This window comes from Neofelis nebulosa, chromosome 7 (genome assembly GCF_028018385.1).
Source record: "Neofelis nebulosa isolate mNeoNeb1 chromosome 7, mNeoNeb1.pri, whole genome shotgun sequence".
NCBI classification, from domain to species: domain Eukaryota; kingdom Metazoa; phylum Chordata; class Mammalia; order Carnivora; family Felidae; genus Neofelis; species Neofelis nebulosa.
In genome coordinates, this window is record NC_080788.1 from 112246361 (window position 1) to 112272460 (window position 26100).

Consider the following 26100-nt stretch of genomic DNA (forward strand, 5'->3'; position numbering starts at 1 on the left):
GGAATCATCCAGAAGTCCAAGCTGCTAGACATCTGGATTGTCCAATCACATCCTGGCTCAGCTACTTTCAAAAATACATCTCTCTGCTGGAGAGGATGTGGAGAAACGGGACCCCTCTTGCACTGTTGGTGGGAATGCAAACTGGTGCAGCCACTCTGGAAAACAGTGTGGAGGTTCCTCAGAAAATTAAAAATAGACCTACCCTATGACCCAGCAATAGCACTGCTAGGAATTTACCCAAGGGATACAGGAGTACTGATGCATAGGGGCACTTGTACCCCAATGTTTATAGCAGCACTCTCAACAATAGCCAAATAATGGAAAGAGCCTAAATGTCCATCAACTGATGAATGGATAAAGAAATTGTGGTTTATATACACAATGGAGTACTACGTGGCAATGAGAAAGAACGAAATATGGCCCTTTGTAGCAACGTGGATGGAACTGGAGAGTGTGATGCTAAGTGAAATAAGCCATACAGAGAAAGACAGATACCATACAGTTTCACTCTTATGTGGATCCTGAGAAACTTAACAGAAACCCATGGAGGAGGGGAAGGAAAAAAAAAAAAAAAGAGGTTAGAGTGGGAGAGAGCCAAAGCATAAGAGACTCTTAAAAACTGAGAACAAACTGAGGGTTGATGGGGGGTGGGAGGGAGGGGAGGGTGGGTGATGGGTATTGAGGAGGGCACCTTTTGGGATGAGCACTGGGTGTTGTATGGAAACCAATTTGACAATAAATTTTATATATTGAAAAAAAACACATCTCTCTCTTTGTGTGTGTGTGTGCATGTGAGTGTGTTTCACACACTTTGTGAGATTGAAGGGCTGAAATTTTAGGACAACATTAGCAAAATAACCATACAAACTACTGAAGACAACAAAGTTTGCTTTAACCAGGGACTTTATAAATGAAACACCTAATTCCACCTTCTTACCTCAGCACTCAGTGGGACATGCGGGCATCCTCCCCAGTTGAGGTCAACTTGCACTGGGACAGATTTCAGTAGAACTGGGAGACATTTGAGGAATGGTTGCTGGATGTCTCTCCCACAGGAAGCCTTCAAGAATCAGTCTCTCAGGGGGCGCCTGGGTGGCTCAGTCGGTTAAGCGTCTGACTTCAGCTCAGGTCATGATCTCACAGTTTGTGAGTTTGAGCCCTGAATCGGGGCTCTGTGCTGACAGCTTAGAGCCTGGAGCCTGCTTCAAATTCTATGTCTCCCTCTCGCTCTGCTCCTCCCCCGGTCATGGTCTCTCTCCCTCCTTCAAAAATAAAAATAAAAACATTAAAAAAAAAAAAAAAAAGAATCAGTGCCTCAGTTATGTGATACTCATTCTTTTACCAAAGAGACAAGTGCCTGCCCCTGCTTCCTGCCACCCCCAACCCAATCACACTGAGCATGCTCCCTGAACAGCCAGAAGGGGCACCACTGTGGGATCTGCCATAGCAACGGATGAATAACTGGAGAGATGTACCAGTAGGCAGCCCACTGCTGAGGCCAACACACCTGGACCGTGAGACTCCTGGTTAGCACAACCCTATGCATCTTCCAGACTCACACACGTTTCCAACTTTGGGTGACATAAGTGATGTGATCACCTTGTAGGAGGATTTCTGCCTTATCTCAGGATTAGAAGAAACAGGACAGCTCCCCTTCCCCATCATCTCAGTATTGTCTTCTGTTCATTCACATTCGTTTTCCTTTTTTTTTTTTAAGGTTTTATTTTTAAGTAATCTCTACATCCAACAAGGAACTTGAACTTACAACCCCGAGATCAAGAGTCTCATGCTCTACTGACTGGGCCAGGCAGGTGCTCCCATCCTTTTTCCTTTCTCTCTCTCATAGAGAAAGGGGGAAAGAGAATCAAATAATAGAAGAGGGGAGAAAGTAAGTTGTCATACTGGGGTTGGGGACCATACCTGATCTTAGCCAAAAGGCCGAGAAGCGATGGGTGGGGGGCAGGGTGGGGTGGGGTTGGGGACCAAAGGAAAGAAACATGATGCTAATTCAAGCTAACACAAAATGTCCCACAGTACCATTTCAGGTTGTCCTTGCTGTCCTGGCCACCACCTTCAAGACCGTACTAGTCGGCTTGGACTGCCATCACAAAGTACCACACACTGGGTAGCTTAAACAATAGAAATTTATTTTCTCACAGTTCTCAAGGCTAGAAGTCCAAGGTCAACATGCTGGCAGGGTTGGCTTCTTCTGAGGCCTCTCTCCTTCCACCTGGCCATCTTCATGTTCATATGTTCTGTGCCTTTCTGTGTCCTACTCTCCTCTTCTTACAAAGACACCAGTCACATTGGATTAGGGCCCAAACAAAGGACCTCATTTTACCTTACTAACCTCTTTAAAGCCTCTATCTTTGGAAATAGTCACATTCTGACATATGAAATAGAGAGACACAAATCAGCCCATGACGAAGAATAAATCCACAAGCCTCATCAGATATTTCCTGTGCACAGAGTTTTTAGGAGTGATTTCATTATCTCAGAACAGGACATGAAAGTTGTCTTTCCTGTGGCTTCCTAATAGGTAGTCGGGCATGTCAATGTGGAGGACTTCATGACGGGAAAACCTCAGAAGATTCTTCCCTTTATGAGACTAGAACTGAGAGATATAACTAGTAACCACCAACCAGGCAATGTATGTCATACCCAACTTTTATGGTCAAAGCTATGTTTGGGAAGGACAAGATATAACCTGCAGTTAGGAATCTATGTAGGAATGGGTCATTATATGTATCTGGATACTGTAACAGATAAACCCTTAAATCTCAGGTGCTCACATATAAAGACTTTCCTCTTAGGTAAAGTCTGATGGGCAGCAAGGAGGTGGGAGCGGGGATGGCTGTGTTCCACAGTCATTTAGGCACCCAGGGTGGCAGAGATCTGCTACCTACAATAAAGACCCCCACTGTGGACTCAATTTAAAAGCAACACACTGCATTTTGTAAGATCTGCCTTGCAGGAAGGATGGAGGAAAGTGCTCACCAACTAAGGATTGGGAAGTACCACATTCCAAGGCCCTCACACTTCAAGACTACAGGTTTTCTTTTTCTTTAAAAAAATTTTTTTTAACGTTTATTATTTTTGAGACAGAGAGAGACAGAGCATGAACGGGGGAGGGGCAGAGAGAGAGGGAGACACAGAATCGGAAGCAGGCTCCAGGCTCTGAGCCATCAGCCCAGAGCCCGACGCGGGGCTCGAACTCATGGACCGTGAGATCATAACCTGAGCTGAAGTCGGACGCTTAACCGACTGAGCCACTCAGGCGCCCCCAGGTTTTCTTTTTCTAACTATACACCTAAGACCCCCTCTAAGACTGTCTTGTACACAGCAGGGGAGGAGGGGTTTTGTGACACCCTGTAGGGAAGACAAAACTGTGGGACACTTAACAGGGAAGAAGAGAGTTGACCCTGTGCTCATAAGTTAGCAAACTTGAAAAAGGCTATTTGAAAGGAATAGTGAGAATACACATTTGAGGGCGCCGGGGTGGCTCAGTCGGTTAGGTGTCTGCCTTCAGCTCAGGTCATGATCTCACAGTTTGTGGGTTCGAGCCCCGTGTCGGGCTCTGTGCCGACAGCTCAGAGCCTGGAGCCTGCTTCGGATTCTGTATCTCCCCCTCTCTGCCCCTCCCCTGCTCACGCTCTGTCTCTCTCTCTCTCTCAGAAATAAATAAATATTAAAAAAAATTTTGTTTAATATGCATTTGAAAGAGGTCACAATATTTATCCAGAAAATAACTATAAAGGGATTATGGTCATTTGTCCAGCAGAGTAAAACACCAAGGATCTCTTTGTTAAGATTTTGAACTTTGAGGACACCTGGCATGAGGCTCTTTTGAACATGGAGGGCTGCCCTGGGCACTGACATCCTGCTGGGGGAGAGGGGAAGAGAGGAAGTGGACGGTCAAGTAGGTTTTAAAGGGCTAGGCCTGGATGTGGTGGATGTCACTTTTGCCTACGTTCCACCGGTCAGAACTCACTTACAAAGCCCTGCCTAAATGCCAGGGGGACTGCTGGGCAGTCAGTGCCCAGCTGTGACTACCTGCTATGGAAGGGGAGCAGAACTCTGGTGGACAGCCAGCATTTCTGCCACACAGAAAGGTTCCTGGTGGCTCCCAACCCCAGCTGTGGATCAGCATCACGTGTGGAGCATTAAAAAATGCACGTGCCAGTGCTCCAGCCCCAGGGATTCTGACTCAGTGGGCCTGGGCTGGTGCCTGGGATAATCTGTGTTTTCAAAGGCACAGCCTGGGTTGAGAGTCACCAGTACGCTCTGGAGTGTATACCTCGCATTATCTCTCAACAGTTTTTCAAGTCAGGTCTCAGGCTTGTCATTGCGAACAGTGCTCTTTAACTGGCTTCAATTTTGTATCTGCTGGTCAAATAGTTTTTGCCACGATCAACCAGGACTAAGAGTCAATTCTTTCATACAGGTTTTCAGTAATAGAGTATAGGTAATGATGAATAATATATAATTTGATTAATTTTATATCAAACACATGACACAATAAAATAATGCAGGTATGTGTAACTGGCGATTTATTGATTTCTGAGAAGGGCAGTTGTTCCCTGTGCCATAAAATCATTGTACTCAGAAAGCTATTCTTTTATGAATGATTTGAAGCCTTTTATATTTCCTTTTGTGTGCTACAGGAAATAAGAATAAAAAATAGAATTTCACAATTTCCAAATTCTAGCATAGTCATTTAAAAATTATTATCAGAGGGGCACCTGAGTGGCTCAGTCAGTTAAGCATCCAACTCTTGATTTCCATTCAGGTCATGATCTCTCAGTTCATGAATTTCAGCCCCTCGACAGGTTCTGTGCTGACAGTGCACAGCCTGCTTGGGATTCTCTCTCTCCCTTTCTCTCTGCCCCTCCTGTGCTGGTGTGCTCTCTCCCTCTCTCTCTCAAAACAAATAAACTTAAAAAATTATTACCAGAGAATATTTATTCTACTGAAAATATTACTAAATACAAATGTTACATATTAAAGTGCTATCCTCATTAAATAGATTAAAACTAACTACTCCTGGGGTGCCTGGCTGACTCAGTCAGAAGAGCATGTGACTTTTGATTTTGGGGTCATGAGTTTGAGCCCCACATTAGGCGTAGAGATTATAAATGAATGAACTTTAAAAAAACTTAAAAATTTTTTTTTTTTTTCAACGTTTTTAATTTTTATTTTTGGGACAGAGAGAGACAGAGCATGAACGGGGGAGGGGCAGAGACAGAGGGAGACACAGAAGCGGAAACAGGCTCCAGGCTCTGAGCCATCAGCCCAGAGCCTGACGCGGGGCTCGAACTCACGGACCGCGAGATCGTGACCTGGCTGAAGTCGGCCGCTTAACCGACTGCGCCACCCAGGCGCCCCAAAAAAACTTTAAAATTAACTGCTCCTTTCCTATTCTCCCAGTGTAGCTTGTATATATACTGTCTTATTTTGTTTATAGATTTAAATGTTTTATATTTGCTTAAATATATTTATTTATCTTATATTTATACAGTACCTATTTTTATTAGCTAGTGAGCTCCTGAAAGATAAGGCTAGTATTATGTTCACTGTTATTATCTTCTATAGTATGTTACAGAAATGAATATTCAAATGTTTATTATAATGACTGGAAATCACTCAAATCATTTAACTTACTCAATGCCTGTTATGTGCCAGAGAATAAGCACTGAACAATACAAAAATCTCTGCCTTGAGAGCTTTTATTCTGGTAAATAAAATAAATGCATTAAACATAAGGTCTGTCAGCTGGTGATAAAGTGCTATGGAGAAAAATAAAGACAGTATTAGTGCAGGATGATGGCATTTCAATTTATATGTGGAGGTCAGGAAAGGCCTGAAGTTAAAGGAATTTAAGTAAAGAATTTGAGTAAAGACTATAAGATGTGGGCAGACAAGCCTCGTCCATACCTGGGGGCAGAGCACTACAGAGAGGGAATAGTGAGCATAAGCGCTCTGAGGCTGGCATGTGCCTGGAGTGTACAAAGAAAGGAAGGCGGCCCCTGCAGGGGACAGAGTGAGCAAGTAGGAGAGTACAAGGAGAAAAGGCCAGCTCATTAGGGCCCTTTAGGCCATGGTTAAGGACCCTGATGTTGACTCTGAGTGAGATGAGAAGAAAGCTTTGAGCAAAAGGGTAACTTTGCTTATATTGAAAAGGTTTAGTCTGGCTTTTGAGTTTGTACTCGGCTGCATGGGGGGCAAGAGCACAAACAAGGAAAATGAGGAGTTAAGAGATGAGTGTAAGAATCCACGTAACAGTAACCTGGTTTGGACCGAGGCACTAGCAATGGAATCGGTAAGCAGTGGTCAGATTCTGGATATATCGTCAACAGGATTTATGGGGAGTGAGAGAAAGAGAGGCATCAAGAATGGACTCCAAGCGGAGGCATGAAGTTAGCATAACTGAGATGGGGAAGACTGAGTGCGTAGGTTTGGAAGGGAAGGCCAGAAGGCTCTGTTGCGGACATACTATTTGAGATGCTTGTTAGCTATGTAAGTGAAAATGAAAACAGGATATTAGATATGAACTCAGACTTCAGGAGAGAGATCCAGGCTGGAGATATAAATGAGGCAATTTTCAACCCAATGGTGGTATTTAAAACATTGAGACTAATCGAGTTCACAGGAGATGAGTGTAGACAGAGCCCTGGGGTGCTCCAAAGTTAAGGTGTCAGGAAGATGAAGCAGTAGCAAAGGCTAGTGCTAGACATTACAGAAAAGAAAATATTTCGGTGAGAAGGGAATGTTAATAACAGATATTGCTAGGAAGTCAAGCAGGAAGACAGATAAGGACTGAGAACTGGCCCTTGGATTTAACAACATGGAGTTTAACTGGGACTTGACAAGAGTTGCTGGGGAAGTCCTATGGGAATGGGTTCAAGAGGTACTTGGAGAAGAGGAATTAGAGACATTGGTAGGGAGGAAATGAGTAATAGGAAGGTAGCTGAAGGAGGGTGGAAGCAAAAGGGTTAAAAATATCTCCCCCTCCCTCCCCCAAAATGGAGAAGTAGCCTGTTTGAGGGTGATGGACATAATCAAGTACAGGGATATGATGTTTTAAGAGAGGCAAGGGAGAACTGCTGGAGTGACATCCTGGGGTAGGGCATGAGGGGCGGGGCTGCACATGAGGAGAGGTGGGGGGGCTGGCCCTATGTAGGAAAGAGCTGGGCAGTCATTCTGTCCAGGGAAACAGGAGGACCAGGGAGGACAGAATAAGAGGTCACAAATGCTGGTAGAGGAGGAAATGTGGAGAGAAAATCGAATAATCTAGCAGGATAATGGATCAGTTATTTCCATTTTCTAATCTTTCCAAGATGTGTATGATCACATACTTTCACAAGATATTATATTAAAAGAAACAATTCATGCCGACATACGGGGTTCTGTGACTAATGCAGTGAGAGCAGTTTTGAAGCCTACTGGAGAAGCTTCCTCTAGGGTCAGGAGCGACCTCTAGTGGTTCATTTAGGTCATTATTTTTTTTCTCTTGTTTTCTTGCTCTTGAAAATACAAAACAGTACTATCAACATTTTATATTATTTTTAAAGAAACAACTACAATTCACAGCTTAATTTAGAAAGAGATCAGGCATTTGAGTAAAATAAACACAAACCATCTGTATTCCAAGCTGGAGTTGCTATTAATTATCATTATTTTCTCCTCTAAGTACATCATCCTTTGCCATACTGCCAGTATTTATGTTCATTCTGCTTCTTGAATCAGTGGTTTTATCAAACCTAGAGGAAGGATAACTGGTGGGCCATTGCTGATCCAAGGCTGAAGAGTCCTCTCAGGGCTATGTAGAGTACAAACTCCTCATATTTTTCATTCTATGTTTCACTTGATTTTTTTGGTTGTCACTGAATTTTCTCTGCCTGGGGTGTCCCCTTACCCTGCCTTCATTAATTCAGTTCCTCATGTGAGTCTTTCCTGATCTTCCAGGCTACCGTAGTAAGTTTCCCCTGTTACACAATCTCACAATGGCCTATGCTTCTTTTCCCCCTCATGCCATTTCCCCCAACTGTAATGAAATGGTCAATTTTGTAACAATTGTTTAATGTCTGTTTCTTCTGGTAAATCATGAGCCCTGTAAGGGTTGAGACTGTGTCTGGCTTTTTCACCACTGTCTCCTCAGCACTTAACTCAGTGCCCAGCACATAATGGGTACTCAATAAATACCTATTGAATGAATAGACAGCATCCTGCAGGAGACTCTTGCCATGTCCCTTTCGGATCCTATTGTAGAGGAGACTGCATTTCAGAAACGGATTTCTATTCTCAAATACAATTTGCAATTGCTTTAGGTGCACCTGTAACAGGTAAAACAATTTGTTACAAAACAATTCCAGCTACTCTTTCAGTAGCTCAATTTAAATTTCTAGCCTGCAAAGCAACTCTTTACAAAGGCTGAATCCTTAGATGTGACTCAGACCTTATCAGACCTTTTTTTTTTTTTCCAAAACAGAACTAAGGGAAAGACAATAAGATACCAATAGAGAGGGAAGTATAGTGCAGCCACATCCTTGACCCTAACCCACAGAGCCTCTTATTCTCAGATTTAGAAACATCCTGCCACCAACAGGATTTAACTCAGCAACACTACCACTGAAATGGGCATGGTGATAGTTTACCTGCCTGAGGCCTTTAGGCCATCCCAGCCTCAGCTTTAGAATCTTTCTGAGCACGTCTATTTAACACCAGAGACAGATAAGAGGGGAATATTTGGTTGTGAAATACCACACTGCAGCTCCTTGGGTCCAAGACATGGGACTTGGAAATGAGTGGGAACAGAGTAAAGTACTCTGGGCAGGACGTTGTCTGAGTCTATCTGGAAAGTCTGTTAATATAGCACCTCTGCCCTGCTGCAACTCTTGGTATTATAATTTTGATGTAGTCCTTTTGATGTGGGCCCTTAAAGAGATTCTCTTCTACTCCTTGTCCAAAATAGGATTTTCCTAAAATCACAACTTTAAACATTTTTATGGAGGTGTATATGATGATTAATCCCACTCAGTAAGAATTTTATTCTGAACACCTTCAGATTAAATTATCAGAATTAATAAACATACATATGTATATTCGTGGCAATGTTCTCTCAAACTTGTTCCTTCCTCTAGTGGAGCTCATACGGTTCATGTGGATGGCTCCTTGTCATCTTTTGGGTCTCAGACAGACGTCAAAGAGGCTGGGCCTGACCACTCACTCTAATTAGTCCCCTCCTCCTTTCCTCTCTTTTGTAGACCCTGTGATTTTCTTTCATACCATTTATCACAAGTCTTCATATATTGTGTTCATTCATTAATTCTGTCTATTCCACTAGACTGTAAGGTTCCCAAGGGCAGGAGCCTTGTTTGTTTTGTTCACTTTTGTATTCCTGGGGCCTAGCGCAGTGTTTGACATAGAGTAGGTGCTCCCCAAAAAACTACTGAATATTTCCTTTGTCGTTTCACTTATACTTGTTCCTGCTACTGCACTTTACTTCCTACTACTGCATCGTAACTCCCTGGGGGATAGGAAACAACTACAACGCCCCTTCCCTCCATCATCGCGCCAGTAACGAGAAAGCAATTCCCTTGTTGAGAAGCCACCGGCTTCTCCCCGGGCGGCTGTCATGCACCCAAAGGTGTCCAGAATGCTGTTAGTGATAGAGTGTCTGAGTCAGGAGAGCTGTCAAATGTTTTTACGGTTACACTCACAGTTCTTGGGCACTCGAAACTGCGAACTACTGTCATTACAATTAAGTGGCAATTAGCACAATATTGAAGTGTGCCTGCGTGCGTGTGTTACTTTGCGTAACGAATCGAGGCGTCCTACACCATCTCTCTGAAATGAAATCCAGATGGACAGGCACGTCCTCCCTTACTTGCGCGCCAAGAAGCTGAGTCTCCTGCAGCAGCAACTCTGCCCAATGGGGGGCGGAAGCATCCCAATAACTCTCTCTTTTAAGATGTGTAGGTGGGTGGAGAGAAATTCGCGTTCAAAGACTTTTTGACTCTATTCGCTCTCCGTAGCGCCTTAGCCCGTTTGAGTTTCAATGCGCGTTGTTGTTTGACGAAGGGAGTACTATACACCGCCCGCTGCTCTCCTGATCATGGCTTCTCCGAGTTCCTTCACCTACTATTGCCCTCCATCTTCCTCACCTGTGTGGTCAGAGCCGCTGTACAGTCTGAGGCCGGAGCACGCGCGGGAGCGGTTGCAGGACGACTCGGTGGAAACAGTCACGTCCATAGAACAGGTGAGGCGGCCGGGTTGAGCGAGGCGCCCGCGCGGGGGCTTCTGGGAGCGAGAGTCCGGTCCGCAGGGCCGTCGGGGTGCGAAACTCACCGGGGAACTACTACTCCCACAGTGCACCGCGGCGCCTCCCCTCTGGGAAGCTCTGGGCAGTTCTGGGCGCCCAGGCTTCGGCTTGGGAATGGAGCATTTGTGCGGCCGGGTTGGGGAGGGGTCATTCTCAGGGCTGGGTTTGGAGGAGAGGACAGTACCTGGGTCCTCTCTGCTTAAGGAAGCGGAGAGAATAGTGTTCTGTGCCTTGGAGGACTGAAGCACCCCGGGCGGGTCAGGCAGCTTGTTTCATTCCGCCGGGACATTGGGAGGTTCTCGGATGGATAGTGCACTTTTCTCACCTGCTCGTAGTTTGGGGACATAGAGGGGAAGAGGAGCGGCCAGACTGCCGTTCCATGATCATGCCATTCCATGATCTGTTTAATTTCTGACCCACGGGGCCAGATCCTGTAGGGCCTACCTCGTGGGTGGGCATGTTATTTGAGCACCAGCAAAGTATTGGACTCACGATGTTCAACGCTGGAAGTACAAAGAAATAAAACCTTTCCTGACCATGGGCATGGCACAGCTTGGTTGAGGAAAACAGACAGGAAAACAGCACTATTTGAAAAGCGCTAATTAAAATGAAATTTTAGACGACTTATCCTTCATTCATTGAGGCCTCAAACCTATCACTTTGAAAAGCGCTTGAGGAATGAGTAGTGAACTCTAGTTTTGTTTTCCTTTTCTTTCTGCAATTGGAATTGTTCCCAAGTTCTTGTGGAAATGTTTGCCTGTCCTTAGAAGTGGTTGAGATGGTTCTTTTTAGCACTAACAAATAAGCATCAGGCTGCTTTCTAAATAAGATCTCCTATTAAGATCAGTCTCCAGGCTTAACCTTGGAGGGACCTGCTTTGACTTTCATACCTGAATTTGGAATCCTGTATTTAGGCAAAATTCATAGTGATAGTTATCATATTGTATATTTATGACTATAAATATAAATTAAAAACAAAAAAAACAAGGACTTGAATAGACAATTATACACATGGTAGCAGAAAGAATATTGTAACTGGAATTGATGCTACATAGGTTTTAGGATTGAAAGGAAACCCTTACCTTTTGAATCTAGCCCCCCAGCTTAGCCCACCAGTGTGTCTTTCTACAGAAACCTTTTGTAAAGATTGCAAAGAAATCTTCCACCAATGAAACCTACAGGATCTTTGCAGTGTTCCTAAGTAACAGACTGTAGAGTTTATTCAGGTCAAGCTTGTTCCTTGGTATGTGATGTAACACTATTAAGTTACTTTTTATGTAGTTAACTGAACTGACTCAGCACTTAAGAATATGGATAGAATACTAGCAGAGAAAAGGGAATCAGAAGTTGGTCTGTTCATTTAGAGACCAGAACAGACTTCCATGTTTAAGGGGCAAGCCAAAAACAGGAACATTAACAGGAGTTTCACTGATCTGCTCTCTTTTTCCTGTACTACTTTTTTTTTTCCCAGTGAAGTGCCCCTGCTTAGTTCCTGCCAAGAAACACTAGCACTTATATTTTAAATGTCTAGGCATAATAAGTGATGCAAAAATGGATGCAGCAAGGGGTGCCTGGGCGGCTCAGTCGGTTGAGCATCTGACTTCAGCTCAGGTCATGATCTCACAGTTCGTGAGTTTGAGCCCTGCATCAGGCTCTGTGCTGAGAGCTCAGCGCCTGGAGGCTGCTTCGAGTTCTGTGTCCCTCTCTCTCTTTATGCTCCTCCCCCACTCACGCTCTGTATCTCTCTCTCAAAAATGAATAAACATTAAAAAAAAATTTTTTTTTTAAATGAATGAGCAAGATTCTGGGCTGCCAAAGGGTCAGCCAAGACCTGGGCTGGGTGTGGAAGCTAGGTTTCTGATATGGAACATAGTTATAATATGGTGTCTTTCAAATCTAGGCTCTACTGTGTGTTCGATAATAGAGCATCTTATATGTCTTTTCCATGTCATTCTTCCAGCTCACATTTTAAAAGTCTGGGATAAACGGTTCCAGAGAGTAGGAAGATGATATAATATCTCATACTAATGTTTACCTCAGTGCCAGCACTAATAATCAGTAGTGTCCATTTACTGGGTCCCAGTTCTGTGCTAAATGCCCTCCATATAGATTGTATCATTCAATCCTTTTCCATTTCACAGACAAGAAAACCGAGGCTTAGAGAAGTACTAGTTTGGTAGGTTAATGATGATATATATTCATAAGAAACTTCATCAGGAGGAGTTGTCTACAGAAGATACTACTGTTATTCTTTCGGTTCTGTCCATTTATTCATAGGGATTTACCAACAGGGTTCAATTTTGTGCCATTGCCAATAGGAACAAATGTTTGTCTCCTGATTCCTATCTGATTATCAGGAGACTTAATTATTTGTTCAACAACACTTTGATTATAGGAATTTAAACCTATAAACAATAAAGAGCTCTTAGCTATGGATTCTTCTGTACTATTCATTCACATTTTTATTTGTTCAACAACTACTTGGGTGCCTTCTATGTGCCACACACTGTTCAAGGCATTGGACATAAGGCAGTGAACAAAAGAGGCCAAGTCGGTGCCTTTATGAAACTTTGTTCTGGGCCAGGGAGGCAGTCAACAAAATGGGGGGAAATCTATCCGTCCATCCATCTATCTATCTATCTATCTATCTATCTATCTATCTATCTATGTATCTATCTAATTTACTTAGAAGTGCTGTAGAGAAAAAGAAAGTAGGATAAGAGACATGGAGTATGCCAGGAAAGGGTCGGGTAGGAGCAGAAGAGTTTTATATAAGGAGGTAAGGGAAGGCCTCTGATGATGTGCCTGCCACTTGCACTGAGACCTGAAATAAGTAAGGAAGCAAGCCGTGTGTGTCTGGGGAAAAAGCATTCTGGGCGGAGAAAGCAGTAAGTGGTAAAGGACCTGAGGCCTTCTAGTGCCCGGTGAGTGGAGAGCCACTGTGAGGAGAGAGATTAGTAAACAGGAGAATAGGAGATAAGGTCAGATCTTGTAGGGCCTTACAGACCATTGTAAGTATACTTTCAAATACCCTGATTGTGATGGGAAGCCATTTGGCTGGATAGTTTTCTCTTTACCTCCCCAGATCCACTCTACCCTTTTCCACCCTGTCTACAAATGTGCCCCAAGAGGTCACCTGCATGGACAGGTTCCCTTGGCCTTATGTCTTCTGGGTGTATTTGGCTGTGTTTGTATTGATAGGGGATGAGAGGGAGGGAGAATGAGATCAGCACATTTACTCCTTTCCTGCAGGATTGCACGGTCTGCAGGGTGTTTAGAGTGGAGGCACTCATAACTCTTTTTTTTTTTTTTTTTTTTTTAACATTTTTTTATTTATTTTTGGGACAGAGAGAGACAGAGCATGAACGGGGGAGGGGCAGAGAGAGAGAGGGAGACACAGAATCGGAAACAGGCTCCAGGCTCCGAGCCATCAGCCCAGAGCCTGACGCGGGGCTCGAACTCACGGACCGCGAGATCGTGACCTGGCTGAAGTCGGACGCTCAACCGACTGCGCCACCCAGGCGCCCCGAGGCACTCATAACTCTTATCAGACACCTTCCATAGGAGCTCCCTGGTGCCCTCTTCACTCCTTCTCTTCACACTTCCATGCCTAGCAGGGGACCGAGTAGCCCTGTGTTGCCTGCCCCAGAGTACTGCACTCTCCTATGGTTTCCCTTAGGAAAGGAGTGTTTGCCCACACCTTTGTAACTAGTTCCTTTATAAACTCTCCTCAAATCACCCACTTTGAATGTGCCTTCTATTTTCCTGCCAGGAGTCAGACTGGTCTATGATCTGAGACTTTTGACTCAATCTGACCAGTATTTTAACAGGCCCATGTAGGTCCCTGTTGAGAGGAGATTGTGAGGAGGTGAGGACAGGTGCAGGGAAACCAGGTAGGAGGCTGTTGCAGTACTCCAGGTGATGGGTGTCAGGGCTGTGGTAGTAGAGGCAGTGAGGAGTGGTCAAGTTCTGGGTATTTTTAAAGATTTCTACTTTGACAAGCTCTTTCACTGATGGGTTGGGTGGATGGAGAACCTTTTACAACTCTAGAAAGCAGGATGTGGTCTTCTTCCTTTTTTTGTGTTATCCGCAATCACCCCATGGCAAATGCTCTGTGACTCAGGCCATAGGTTAATACTGGCACAGACTCAGAGGTTTGCCAAAAAGAGTTGTTTACAGAAGGCACTACTCCTGTTTTTCTTTTAATTTGTCCTTGAACAGGGACCAAAGCATCCTCCACTTGAAATGGCATGAGGTCATTAGACAACATTCAGTCAAGTAACAATCAACTGTGGAGGATATCTGGAAGGATCATTGGTCTTAGTTCCTGCTCTCACAATTATTTTCTCTTAGAAAAAAGAATATACCTGAAGCAACCACAGAATAATTTACAAGAGCACGTAAGTGCTGAGTTATGCCTGCGTTGCACAAGGGTTTGGGGAGTGGAAGCCAGGGTGTTGTGGGCTAAGGAGGTGGTCAGGACAGTTTCTTGGAGAATGTTGGGTTGTAAAGGATGGAGTTGGGGGACAGCTATTCCAGTCAGAGGAGCTGTTAGGAGGGAAAACTCCACTTTACTGGGAATGGAGGGAGCAGGTTGGCTGTGGTAGGAAATTAGATCAGCTGGGTGGGTGAGGCCAATGGAATTGGGGGTGGGTGGTGGGGAGGGATGCAGAGATAGGCAGAGGAGTTGGCTTCAAGTGTTGAGCCTTGTGCCACTGCAGATCCTGATGGAGGGGACGTCAAGGGTCCAGGAATGAATCCTGGACACCTACTGTTGACTTGTTTCAAGTTATAATCTCTGAACGATTATGAAATGGGGGTGAAACAAGTCACTAAATGTGATCAAACCTATTAGTTTTTTGTGCTTCTGATAGAAGGAACCAGAGCTCTGCTTGGTTATGTGGTTAGTAGGCTAGCTGTGGTGAATCAGTTTTGCTTTATTGAAATTCAGCATGTACCATGTTGCTCAACTATAAGACAATTCCAAATATCAAACTCCTCCATTTTTCCTATTAAAAAGGACAAAAAAAAAAAAAAAAAAAAGGTTTGGTCCACTTGAAAATATGTGTATTTTTTTTAATGTTAGTTTTTTTTGTTTTTTTGAGAGAGAGAGACAGAGTGCAAGTGGGCGGGGTGGGGGATGGCAGAGAAAGAGAGGGGGACACAATCTGAAGCAGGCTCCAGGCTCTGAGCTGTCAGCACAGAACCTGACATGAGGCTTGAACTCTAGAACCACAAGATCATGACCTGAGCTGAAGCTGGACACTTAACCGACTGAGCCACCCACGCGCCCTGAAAATACGTGTACTTTTAAGTATGTAGGTGAACATATCGAATGCCTACTTGCAAAATTTACATTTTAAATTTAGGTACATGTACCTATTTAGAATCACATCCTTTGTAAAATCACAGTAGTTTAGAAATAGTGTTTTTCCTCTTTATTTATAAAAAATTTTTCTCCAAAATCTTCACATACATTTTTGCCCTTAGTATTTTTATCTTGCTGGAGCCACATTTTGGATCAACCAATGTATTTTTCCAGACCACATTTTCAGGTTTTTGAGATAAATCCCTTTTGATTATGGGTAAGAATAATTTTATCCCAAGTTACAACTACCCGATTTTGTAACAGTAGAATTCTTTTACAATGTGTCCCGTAGGTGTGTATCTGTGATCACTGCTACTCAGCTACTATTTACTTTTTAAAATGATCTTTAAAAGGGTTTACAGTGGGCGCTTAGTGTGAGTCCGTAGCCTCAGGAATAATTGCTAAATCTGTGCTTAATTTGTCATCTTTCCTTGGTACCATCAGCTTATTTTTTATAAGCAGCCCAAACCAGACCTTGACTGAGGTTGTTTTAGGCTGATACATCAACCCCAACTGGTATTTTGTATTTAAAATAAAGGGATTGGGAGGACTTCCTATAGGAAGAGGTACATTGTAAGGATTGCTTATAAAATGACTTCTTTTTCCTGAGGGTTTTTTTTTTTTTTTCTGGGAAATCTTGGCCTTATATTTAATCTAATAATTCTTTCACTCACTGTATCTGCAGCATCAGCATGAGTCTCAGGCAGCAAATCTGCTTTTTGGAAGGGTCCTCCTCTGGGAGAGAGGGAGAGATGTGGAAGAAGGAACTTGATAGTCCATGATATGAAAGTTAGTGCATCATTAGACCGGCTTTGGATGGAAGCTGTGGAAGACAAAGTACCAAATGCATTAGTTGGTTTTTACCACTTATCCATGAATGGAGAGTATTCTGTGCTTCTGACTGGCTTTTTTCTGTCTGGCATTATTTTGGGGCTCCTAACAGTTACCAAGCCAAGTTCTTTAGGACTCAAAACATAAATATCTATTTATGGCTTCTGGGACCATAGTTCTTAGATATGAAATAAGCAGATGCACCAGAAGGTGAGCACTCAATTCTTTAGATCTTAAGGATCCCCTTCATTTGTTTATTTATTTATTATTTTTCTTTGACTTAAGCTTTTACTTCATGTGCCCATAACAGAAAGCAACAGTACTGAGGAAATGGAACTGTGGACACCAGCAGTAACCAGAGAACTAGGGACTGGGGAAAAGGTTGAACCAGCAGACCTCAAAGAATGGGGGCTGTGGGCTGATTCCAAACAAAGGGAGACTTGCAGCTGCCACCAGTAGTTCCCCGCATGGAATCTGAAGACGGAACCAAGGGCTGGGGTTTAGAAGTTACTGCAGATTGGCTCATAGCAGGCCCTGTGCACACCGCCGGTAACGTCCAGTCTGGATTAAGCCAGCAGACTCCATTAATGGAGACTGTGGACTGGAACTAGGGAAAGGATTCCGACGTGGAATTGCGGATTGAACCAAGGGCTAAGGACTGGGGCTAGACTGACCAGTAACCCTAGACTGGGAAGCCAATCAGATGGGGAGCTCCACGGAGAGGAGCCTGCCAGTGGCCCTCAGGAATGGTGAGAAAGACCATGAACTCAAAAGGGCTTGCAGGGCACCACACCTGTGCTTCTCATTGTCTCCTCATGCCATTGCAGGTTTTTCTTTGGATCCCACCTGATCTGGTAAAAACCGCAATTCAGCTGAATAAATTTGAAGATCTAATTGGCTTTATTAAACAATTCATTAATTGGGCAGCATCCATTCTAGGAGGTAGAAAGGAACTCCAAAGAGCTACAGAAAGGGAGAAGTTTTAAAAAGTAGAACAAAGGGGGCACCTGGGTGGCTGAGTCGGTTAAGCGGCTGACTTCGGCTCAGGTCATGATCTCACAGTCTGTGGGTTCGAGCCCCACGTCGGGCTCTGTGCTGACAGCTCAGAGCCTGGAGCCTGCTTCTGATTCTGTGTCTCCCCCTCTCTCTGACCCTCCCCTGTTCATGCTCTGTCTCTCTCTGTCTCAAAAATAAATAAATGTTAAAAAAAAAAAAAAAGTAGAACAAAGAAGTCATACACAGAAAGAAAGGTTTATTTTGGGCAGTCACCCTTTCCATGGCCACGTCCATGGAGAGGGCCCATGTGACAAGTTACCTTATTGGCACTGACCAGAAAATGCTTGACTGGTTAAGATTACGTTTCTAGGGGAGGTTGAAAGTGCAGTTAGGTTAGATGATTAAGCCCCAGGTTGGCGACATGGCCTAGCATAAGTGACTTTATTTGGGCCTGTGGTTTTCTTTTTAACACAGTTGTTGATTTTTAAGATCTATTCCCCTCTTCTTGGACAACTGAGCTACTTCTAGATTTTGGATATTAGCTGCTGTCAATGCTACATCCTTGTAGAAGTCTTTTTGTGAGCATATATTTTCATTTCTCTTGAGGAGAGACCTAAAAGTGGAATTGTTGCATCATGCGGTGGGTGTATGCTGAGTTTTATAAGAAACTGCTGGCCTTTTCCAGAGTGGTTGTACATTTTATACCCTCACCCACATTGTATAATAAGAGCGCTGGTTGCTCCACAACTTGCCAACATTTGGTGTTGTTGGTTTTTTCAACTTTAGTGACTCTGCTGGTGGGTGTGGGTGGTGTTGTGTTCTTTTTGTTTGTTTGTTTTTATTTTTGTTTTTAAAAAATGTTCATTTATTTTGAGAGAGTGCTTTCGCACGTGAACGAGGGAGGGACAGACAAAGCCGGGGGGGAGGGGGAGAGAGAGAGAGAGAGAGAGAGAGAGAGAGAGAGAGAATCCCAACCAGGCGACAGAGCCTGATGCAGAGCTCGATCTCTCAAACTGTAAGATCATGACCTGAGCCGAAACCAGCTGAGCCATACAAGCATCCCAATAGGTAGTATTATGAGGAGAAAAATTACTTGTGACACTTGTAAAAGGAAGTCTGTATTCAAGACTTTATTACCATGGTGATGTTTGTGGTAGGGGAGAGAGATTGGGCTCAACTCTGAATACAAGGGAAAGTGGGAATTTATAGTCAGGGAGCAAGATGGAGGGATTGGTGGATGGAAACCTACTAAGAGGACTCGTCAGGAGAAAGAAATTCTAGCTAATCCAATTTAGCAGGATTCCTCCTCAAGGCAGGCCAGGCAGGGTAAGCAGACATCACTGTGGGACAGTGGAGGATGAGGAACCCAGTCAGATACTGAGGATGACCAGATAATAAGGATCGGGGATTCATAAGAGATGAATCACCGGGTTCTACTCCTTAAGTCAAGACTACACTCTATGTCTTGGCAATCAAAAAGAATGAAATCTTGCCATTTGCAACTACGTGGTTGGAACTGGAGGGTATTATGCTAAGCGAAATTAGTCAGAGAAAGACAAATATCATATGACTTCACTCATATGAGGACTTTAAGAGACAAAACAGATGAACATAACGGAAGGGAAACAAAAATAATATAAAAACAGGGAGGGGGACAAAACAGAAGAGACTCGTAAATATGGAGAACAAACTGAGGGTTGCTGGAGGGGATGTGGGAGGGGGTATGGGCTAAATGGGTAAGGAGCATTAAGGAATCTACTGAAATCATTGCTTTACTATATACTAACTAATTTGGATGTAAATTATAAAAAATAAATAAATTATTAGATAAAAAAAGACTACACTGTGTGTTAACTTCAGAATTAAAAAAAAAAAAAAGGGATGGGGGATGCTGGCTAAACCAATTTGTAGGATTCTTGCTAAAATGGGGTGAGGCAAAGATGGCCACAGAAGTACAAAAGTCAAGGCCAGGTTAGGATATGGATGCTTTGTATATGTGTCTGCAAATGTACTTATCTTTTCAAAAATCTTTCTTATGCTTGGATAAAGTAGTCATGGTGAAACTTGGGTATTAAGTGTTTTGTTTTGTTTTGATCCTTAATCACGTCATCCAACATTTTATTATAAAAAAATTAAGTATACAGAACAGTTGATAGCATCTGTTTACCCTCTACCTAATTTCTGTCATATAGATGATTAAAGGATTTATTTTATTTTATTTTATTTTATTTTATTTTATTTTATTTTAAGTTTATTTATTTATTTTTGAGAGAGAGCAAGCAGGGGAGGGGCAGAGAGAGAGAAAGAGAGAGAGAATACCAAGTAAGCTCCACACTGTCAGTGCAGAGCCCAACACAGGGCTGGATCTGAGCCAAAATCAAGAGTCAGACACTCAACCAACTGAGCCACCCAGGCACCCCCTCCTCAAGATTCTATGTCTTTGTGTGTGTGTGTATGTGTGTGTGTGATTTGAATTAGTCAAACTTATTTTTTTTTTCCAGGCTATTTAAAAATTTTGAAGAGCTAATCCCTTAAAACTAAATCTTCTGGTGACTAATCCTGGTGACGTTTCTTGTAACGTTTCATATAGCAATGTTTCTGAAACAGATCAGATGCTTTACGCCGTCATCCTCCTCCCAAAAGAGTCATATCACTTTCATTAACATGGTCATGAACTGTGTGCCCTGTGCCCAAGGGAGATGAACCTATGGGCCCTTTGCTATTTATGCAAAAGAAAATTATCTGTTGTTACGTGGCTGTTAATCAGCCTTTGTATTGTCCCCGTTGGTAACTGCCTTGCCTTTTGGGGTTCTCATGCTGAAAGGAGAGATTGACTAGAATAGAATAGTCTGTTCCTTTGGGGTAGAAAGGAAGTGTGGAAATCCAAGATAAAGTGAGAGTTCAGGGAAAGTGGGCACGCTTCAGCATCCCTATGCAGTATTGAAGCTGATTTTTTTTTTTTTTAATTCTGATTTGAGAACTATATATTCAGAGTTTTCATGACTGAGGTAACTTTGGTTTGTTTTTTTTTAATAGTTAATGTCATTTTTCCTGTATTTAAAGTGAGGATTTTGATAAAATTTTTAAAAGGAACTTGGTTATAGATCTTGCCTGTATATATTAAACTGTTGTTAGGACTGCTTCCCTTAATTCTATCCCAAAGGCTAAATTTCTAAATCTCCTAATGTGTTGGAGGTCCCCAAGACTACCCCTAGTTGATTCACTACAGGGATTCAGAGAATTCAGTATATAGGTTGTACTCGTGGTTATGATTTATTACAGCAAAAGCCTACAAAGCGAAATCAGCAAGTGAAAGGCTCACAGGGTGAAGTCTGGAGGAAACCAGACACAAGCTTCCAAGAGTCCTCTGCCAGTGGAGTCACACAGGATGTGCTTCATTTCTCGGGCATCAAATTGTAACAACACATGCAAAGTGCTGTCTACCAGAGAAGCTTGTTAGATACTTGGGGCTCATGGTTTTTAGTGGGGGTTCGTCACATACATACCTTCTGCTCAGCACGTCTCCACATTCCAGACTCCCAGAAAGAAAGTAGCTGTTCAGCATAAACAAGATTGTGTATGCAGTTTCAGGACAGTGAGCCACTCATCAGTTCTGGGAATGGTGGGGAGTGTCTCCAAATTCAGGTTTCCAGACAGCATCCAAGGGTCAACCTTTCAAGCTGGACTTTCTAAGGATAGCAGCCTCAGGCCTGCTATGGTAATGCCTTTGTATACAAATAGCTTATCTGCTTTCCTTCTGCTACACAAATCAGAGCAAAGAATGCTTACGTCTTCTCGGTAACAAATTTACTCAGATTTTATATAACACTTGGCAGGCTATGTGGGGAGAAGGGAAGGCAAAAAAGGATGTTGCATGTTGTGGAGATTACTTTGATTTTTCTCTACACCAGATGAGTTCTTTATTAAGCAGGCTCCACGCCCAGCATGGAGCTGATGCGGGTCTTGATACCATAATCGTGATATCATGACCTAAGCCGAAATCAAGAGTCGGATGGATGCATGACCGACTGAGCCACCCAGGCGCCCCCTCAGATGAGTTCTTTTTAATTTCTATATTAATCCATTACTGTTTGTCAAAACATTTGCAGGCTAATTGCTAAGCATTATTTTTAAAGTTGTACTCTAGGGGTGCCTGGGTGGCTCAGTTGGCTAAGTGTCCGACTTCGGCTCAGGTCATGATCTCGCGGTTCGTGGGTTTGAGCCCTGCATTGAGCTCTGTGCTGACAGCTCACAGCCTGGAGCCTGCTTCAGATTCCGTGTCTCCCTCTCTCTCTGCCCTTCCCCTGCTCGTGCTGTCTCTCTCTGTCTCTCAAAAATAAATAAACGTTAAAGTTGTACTCTAGAAACCATACTGTGAGCTCTAGCGATCCTTTTCTAAGATATACCAGTTCCTAAAGACAACACATAGACTGGGAGTAAGTTTTTGTAAATCATGTGTTTGATAAGGGATTGTGTTTAGAATATATAAGGAATTATTACAGCTCAGTAATAAAAGGACAACAATAATAAAAAAAAAGAATGAAGTATCTGAATAGACTTTTCTCTAAAGAAGATATACAAATGGCCAATAAGCCCCTAAAAAGATAGTCAACATCATTAGCCATCAGAGAATTGCAATCAATGAAACATTGCGTCACAGCCACTAGGATGGGTATAACCAAACCCACAGAGAATAACATGTGTTGGGGGGGCGCCTGGGTGGCTCAGTCGGTTAAGCGGCCGACTTCGGCTCAGGTCATGATCTCGCGGTCCGTGAGTTTGAGCCCCGCGTCGGGCTCTGTGCTGACAGCTCAGAGCCTGGAGCCTGTTTCAGATTCTGTGTCTCCCTCTCTCTGACCCTCCCCCGTTCATGCTCTGTCTCTCTCTGTCTCAAAAATAAATAAACGTTAAAAAAAAAAAAAAAGAATAACATGTGTTGGTAAGGATGTGAAGAAAGTAGAACACTCATACATTGCCTGTGGAAATGTAAAATGGTATTCCTGCTTTGGAAAACAGTCTAGGGGCACCTTGGTGGCTCAGTCGGTTAAGCATCCAACTCTTGGGCTCAGGTCATGATCTCACAGTTTGGTTCAAGCTCCTCATCAGGCTCTGCGCTGACAAGTGAGAAGCCTGCTTGGGATTCTCTCTCCCTCTCTCTGCCCCTCCCCTCTGGCACTCTCTCTCTCTCTCTCTCTCAAAATAAATAAACTTTAAAAAAACAGACAGCCTAACAGTTCCTCAAAGAGTTAAACCTAGAGTTCCCATATGATCCAGTCATTCCATGCCTTAGGTCTCTGCCTGTATCTAAGTAGAAATGAAAACATATGTCCATCCAAAAACCCGTATAAGAATGTTCATAGTGACTTTATTTGTAATAGTCCCAAAGTGGGAACACAACTCAAATGCCCATCAACTGATGAATGATAAACTAAATGTGATATATCCATAAAATGGAATTTTACTTGGCAATAAAAAGAAGTGAAGTAATGGTCCATGCCACAACATGGATGAAGCTTGGAAACATGCTAAGTGAAAGAAGACAGTCACAAAGGACTGTATATCATGTGATTACATTTATATGAAATATCCAGAATAGACAAATCCATAAAGATAGAAAGTAGATGGGTGGTTGACAGGGGCTGGGGAGGGTGGAGGGTTGGGGGTGACTGTTGATGGGTGCAGCATTTCTTTCTTGGGTAGTGAAAATGTTCTAGAATTGATTGTGGTGATGGATGCACAACTCTGTGAGTGGACCAAAAGCCATTGAATCATGCACTTTAAGTAGATGAATTGAATGATGTGTGAATTATATCTCAATGAAGCCATTAGAAAAATATGCCAGTTCTTGGGTGCTGGGTGGCTTAGTCGGTTAAGCATCTGCCTTTGGCTCAGGTCACGATCTCACAGTTTGTGGGTTTGAGCCCTGCGTTGGGCTCTGTGCAGACAGCTCAGAGCCTGGATCCTGCTTCAGATTCTGTGTCTCCCTCTCTCTGCCTCTCCCCCACTCACACTCTGTGTCTTTCTCTCAAAAAAAAAAATAAACATTAAAATAAATTTTTTTTCAAAAAGAAAAATATGCCAGTTTTTTTTAAGATTTTTTTTTTTTTTTTTTTTTTTTTTTTTTTTTTTTTTTTAGCATTTATTCATTTTTGAAAGGCAGAGAGACAGAGCATGAATGGGGCAGGGGCAGAGAGAGAGGGAGACACAGAATCTGAAGAAGGCTCCAGGCTCCAAGCTGTCAGCAGAGAGCCCAACGTGGGACTCGAACTCACAGACTGTGAGATCATGATCTGAGCTGAAGTTGGCCACTTAACCGACTGAGCCACCCAGGCGCCCCCAAAAATATGCCATTTCTTTTTTTTTTTTTAACGTTTATTTATTTTTGAGACAGAGAGAGACGGATCATGAATGGGGGAGGGTCAGAGAGAGTGGGAGACACAGAAACTAAAACAGGCTCCAGGCTCTGAGCTGTCAGCACAGAGCCCAACGCGGGGCTCGAACTCATGGACCGCGAGATCATGACCTGAGCTGAAGTCGGACGCTAAACTGACTGAGCCACCCAGGCACCCCAAAAATATGCCATTTCTTAAGAGAAGATAAAGGGAATTGTTATTTGTCCATTTTTATGAACAGCTGACCTATAACACTCAGGTATTTATTAGAATTCATAACTTAGATTTTCAGGCATGAGTTCGTTACTAACTGCATTGGAATATCACTTGTTCATTCTGCAGAAGAGTGATTAGGAAATCCGAAGAGAAATGACACTGTGTTGGGAATATTTTAAGCACTTTCTGCTTTATGTCTGTCAGGTGTCCAAGTTTAGTGATAAACCTCCATTTTCCTCATCTAGTACTTGGCTGCTGTGTTGTACTAGGGGGAGCTGAGGTGGGTCTCTTGGCTGAATGCTTTTCTTCCTAGGGGTCTCAACGTCAGAATGCTAAGGAAGTGATCCATTTGCCCTGGAATATTACTAAGTCGTGTGGATTTGTACTGGGGTAAAGGAAGTGAGTTTTCCTCCCACTTGGTTTTGTTTCATTCAGAACTCATCAATTCACTTAGCTCTAACAGTATATTGTAGGCAAATCTTTATGATCTTACTGACGTATGTTTTTTGTATATTTTTCTGTCCCTTTCAGCTTATAGGCAAATACCAAAGTATATCCTAAAACCAAGTATAAATGATTTGAGACTGGCTGCCATTTTAGATGATTCACATCAGCGCTCCCCTCCTCATCACAAATAATTCTTGCACACACGTCAGGGGACTAGATGCTCTAACTCGGTGGATGATTCGGAAATAAAGAATACATTTTGAAATTCCCAGAGAGGACATTATTATGTATCTTGAAATCTCAATGAGGACATGCCTCACTACAAAGAACAGGGATGCCAGTGAAGGAGAAACCCTGTATCCTGTTAACCAATCCACTCCTGCATTGCTGGACCCTTTCCTTACAGAAGCTGAACTGTGTGACCGTGTTGTGATAGGTCTTCAGGGGAAACAGGGGATCCGCTTTTTTTTGTGACCTGATTTTCCGAGATCCTTCATGTTCTGGGACTGTGGAGTCCTTTCTGTGACTTAGGACCAATGACCAGATGTGCTGTTTCTTTGGTGTTTCACTGATCGATGATGTTCTTGTAAATCCCTTAGGGAATTTTAATACTGTTCAATCTGTATTTAAACAGTTCAGTCTGCCAATAAGGAGTATGACCCTTGGCAGGAATTAATTTTGTATTTGTGAATGGCCAGTTAAGTGAACACCTAAAGAACTTCATAGAGCAGGTGAGCGTAAATCTCTCAAGCAAAATGCCTTGTCTGCTCCCTAAGTAACTGATACCAGTGTGCCAAACTCCAGAACTGCCATTAGTTTAGATATTTGGATGGTTTACTTCAGAAGTCGATTGTAATGCCAGCCTGGTATAGATCATTCTCTGTTTCTTCTGTCCTGAGCCTGTCACCCTGCCGAGTCCCTGTTTCTAGTCTTACAGTATTGTGAAGTACAAAACCACACCAGGCAACTGCAACCAATGGGCATTTGTGGCAACAGGAAGAAAAAGTTGATAGAGGCTCATTGGTATTTGTTTTCTCTCTCTCCCATCTCCTGCGTTCTTACCAGGCAAAAGTAGAAGAAAAGATCCAAGACGTCTTCAGTTCTTACAAGTTCAACCACCTTGTACCAAGGTAAGCATTTAGGAGTTTGAGGGAATCTGGGAGAACACCCCCTCCTCTGTGAGCCTTTCTTCTTTCCTCCATGATGAGCCTGTTCAACCTGGGGGATAAGTCTGCCATGAGACGGGTTTCTTGACCTTGTAGTGCCCTGGGTAAGCATGTGACCCCAAGCCCTTCCTCTGTTAGCGGTTTAGAGGAGATGCTCCCCTCAAGCTGAGCCAGCCTGTGTTATGTGGGGGTACCCTTCAAGGCCTGAACTCTGAGCTCTGAAGACGGGGAGAGGAAAGTCATGTTTCTGCTGCTAGTTGTGACCTGCTACTCTGGTGGTTTTCTTTCTCGGATTATGCTTTGAAACAGACGTAGAGCCCAAGGGGGCAGCAAAGGATGGATTCTCTTGATGTATGCTGTGAT

At 43.2% G+C, this 26100-nt stretch overlaps 1 protein-coding gene and 1 long non-coding RNA gene across 3 annotated transcripts in view; one reads left to right on the forward strand and one right to left on the reverse strand.

Moving 5' to 3' along the window:
* Positions 1–5710: 5710 nt before the first annotated feature.
* Positions 5711–10282, reverse strand: LOC131517356 (uncharacterized). 2 transcript variants are annotated; one of them, XR_009264545.1, is made up of 2 exons: positions 10164–10282; positions 5711–8333 (listed from the first exon to the last, which is right to left on the reverse strand). It is a non-coding gene; the product is annotated as an uncharacterized LOC131517356 (long non-coding RNA). The 2 variants fall into 2 exon arrangements; XR_009264544.1 differs by lacking the exon at positions 10164–10282 and adding an exon at positions 9887–9978.
* The window catches only part of FNTB (farnesyltransferase, CAAX box, beta), a 68690-nt gene continuing 52551 nt past the window's right edge, over positions 9962–26100 (forward strand). The window contains exons 1-2 of the mRNA XM_058739332.1: positions 9962–10258; positions 25637–25701. Coding sequence (XP_058595315.1) covers positions 10115–10258; positions 25637–25701 — 209 coding nt within the window. The 5' untranslated portion in view covers positions 9962–10114. The remainder of the gene's footprint in view (positions 10259–25636; positions 25702–26100) is intronic.